The following is a 2644-nucleotide window of genomic DNA, read 5'->3' as shown; positions in this document are numbered from 1 at the left end:
AAAAAAAGTGCCATCTGGAAGTTAAACTTCAAGAAAAGGTTTTGAGAATAACTTTGGTCTCTGTGGTTTTTTTTTCTTTCAGAAGAATTATTCATGTTTTGTTTTTTGTTTTTTTTGTCAAATTGTATTTTTTTCAAACCTTTTTTTGTCAAATCATTTATATATATCATTTTATATTTTTTCTTTTTAATTTAATCTGTCAAAAATAAAACAAAATTAAAAATTAAAAAACGGTAACAATTGAGTTTTTCCAAAAAGACGATATGGAAAATATAAAATCTGAGATAAAAAAAAGAAAGAAAGAATAAAATCTGAGGAAATGGCCAAGTTATTTAAATACTTTTTTTTTTTTTTATTATTCAAATACTTTTTCTCATTTCTATTTCTGAACTGTTTAAAACGTTAGATGGGAAAAGCAGCATTCCTACCCAACATGCTTGGCTCTCCCTCCAGCAGAGACAGGATATACTTGTTGAGAAACAGGGTGCAGAAGCTGAAGAAGTACCAGAGACCCAGGTAGGACATAGAGCGCCAGTTCCACACGCCGGACTCCGTCTCAATCATGGTGGTTTCCGTCACCGTTATCTTCAGCACCTGCTCCCCCGGCAGGCTCTCGCTCCGGGCCAGCACCACCCGCTCCTGCCGGTTGCGGAACGGCGAAAACAGGTCCCTGAGCGACTGTTTGGTTGGGGGTCTGTTACCCTGCATCTTGCCTGCTCAATAGACTGTGGGCAGGGAATAAGGGATGATAGGAGCAGCTTAAAAAGGGGGTTTGATGGTTAATCCATCTTCTGGAGTGACCATGAATTTATAACTCCTTTGAGCCTGCCTGCAACACAATTAAAATCCAATAAAAATGCAAGTAAATTCAGTGTATATGTTCAGATGCATAAAAATAACACAGTCTGCTAAATACAGCACGAAAAAATACTGTTTTGCAACCACAAACCTTAATGAATTTTATTGGGTCTCCATGTGAGATATATATATATATATATAAAAATCTAAAATTGTATCTCTGCTTCTGTCTCCTTGAACCCCAGTCGGCCTCGGCAGATGGCCGCTCACACTGAGCCTGGTTCTGCTGGAGATTTTTTCCTGTTAAAAGGGAGTTTTTCCTCTTCACTGTCGCTACAAGCATCCTTAGTGTGAGGGATTACATCTGAGTCAATAAGTCGATGTAATCAACTGGTTTTCCTTAGATAGAAAACTTTGAACCAATATGACTAAATTGTAAAGTGCCTTGAGATGACGTGTTGTGAATTGGCGCTATATAAATAAACTAAATTGAATTAAAATTTGTGGCAGGCCCTGTACCAGATGCACAGAGCTGCAGGGATGTTTTTTTATTCTGATCATGGCAGAGAAGCTTGTCAGAGTGAATGGATGAGCAAAACACAGGATGACCCTGAACATAAACATATCAGAGGCTATAAAAGACACCGGGGCAGAGGTTTACCTTCCAACAGGTCAAACACCCTAAACACACAGCCAGGCTTTAGATCAGAGCATGCTCATGTGTCAGAGTGATCCAATCAAAGTCCAGTCCTAAATCTAATCACTAATCGATGGTCTTGAACATTTATGCCCACAGAAAGTCTAAATCCAATTTGACAAAGTGTGAGAAATATGAAGAAAAATCAGCCCTGTAGAAACCCAATTTTGCAAGATTTGCAGCTGTAAATAACCCTGAAAGGTGGGTGTAGTAAACATTTAAGGTGACTGAACAAACATGCACAACACACTGTAAAGCAGACAGCTACAGAAGATCCTGCCTGTATGCAGCTATCAACACCTGATTACAAAAATAACACATCCTGCAACATTTAGCTTCCCTTTGGGATGAATAAACTGTTTTTGAATTGAAGATTTGGACATTTGAAAAACATGTAATCCATCTGTTTTTCCTATAGAAACTACCATATGTTTTATTTAACTTCATCCTAAAAATAAAAACAAAACAGGGTTGAAAAGCAAACCTGTTGGGAGAGTTATGAACAGTTTTGCTACAATCCCTTTTTTTTTTAAACAAACTTAAAAGTTTCTGCAGGCATTTCAAACGTTTAAAGCCCCTCTTTTATTTAATATAATTAAATCATTGAACATATCTGGGTCGTAAATTCTTGTTAACTGAAAGATATGACTGCCATTCACTTTATAATGTTTGTTTTCGCTAACTTTATTACATAAACCAGAATGTGATCAAATAGTGGATGACATACGAGCCACTAAAGCAAGGCTCTTTAGGTTTGTCATCAGAGATAAAGTTAAAGTAAACAAAAAGCACAAAAAAAAAGACTTGTGGAAAGAACAATGAACTGTTGTCATTAGTGAATGAAGAGATTTTTCTTTAAAGGGCTTTGAAGACATTAAAGCAGGCAGCTCTTACCTTTGGTTCAATCTGGATGCTTGAAGTCTCAAGAAGAGGTTTGAAAAACGAGGAAGCAGCACATAAACGTTAGCTAGCTGTTTTCATTTTCTGCAACAAAGAGACTATTTACTGGATATAAACCAGCTCCCATGTTAACCATGCTACGCTACATGAGTCACAGAGGAGCGCTAACCCAACCCTAAACCTACCGCTGCACATAACAGCTTTAGACACCTTGGTTTTTTCAACGTAGCAGCTAGCAAAAAAAAAAAA

The 2644-nt window shown here is 37.2% G+C and overlaps 1 protein-coding gene across 1 annotated transcript in view; it reads right to left on the bottom strand.

Moving 5' to 3' along the window:
• Positions 1 to 2632, bottom strand: part of slc35e2b (solute carrier family 35 member E2B) — a 9935-nt gene extending 7303 nt beyond the window's left edge. Inside the window, exons 1-2 of the mRNA XM_015398258.1 lie at positions 2390 to 2632; positions 429 to 829 (exon numbers count right to left, since the gene is read on the bottom strand). Of these exons, the coding sequence (XP_015253744.1) occupies positions 429 to 708 (280 nt within the window). The 5' untranslated portion in view covers positions 709 to 829; positions 2390 to 2632. The remainder of the gene's footprint in view (positions 1 to 428; positions 830 to 2389) is intronic.
• Between the last annotated feature and the right edge of the window lie 12 nt (positions 2633 to 2644).

The sequence above is a fragment of the Cyprinodon variegatus genome, unplaced genomic scaffold (assembly GCF_000732505.1).
Source record: "Cyprinodon variegatus isolate N-32 unplaced genomic scaffold, C_variegatus-1.0 Scaffold921, whole genome shotgun sequence".
In the NCBI taxonomy this organism is placed as follows: Eukaryota; Metazoa; Chordata; class Actinopteri; order Cyprinodontiformes; family Cyprinodontidae; genus Cyprinodon; species Cyprinodon variegatus.
Note: the sequence above shows the minus strand (reverse complement) of the source record. Positions and strands in the feature narration are given on the sequence as shown.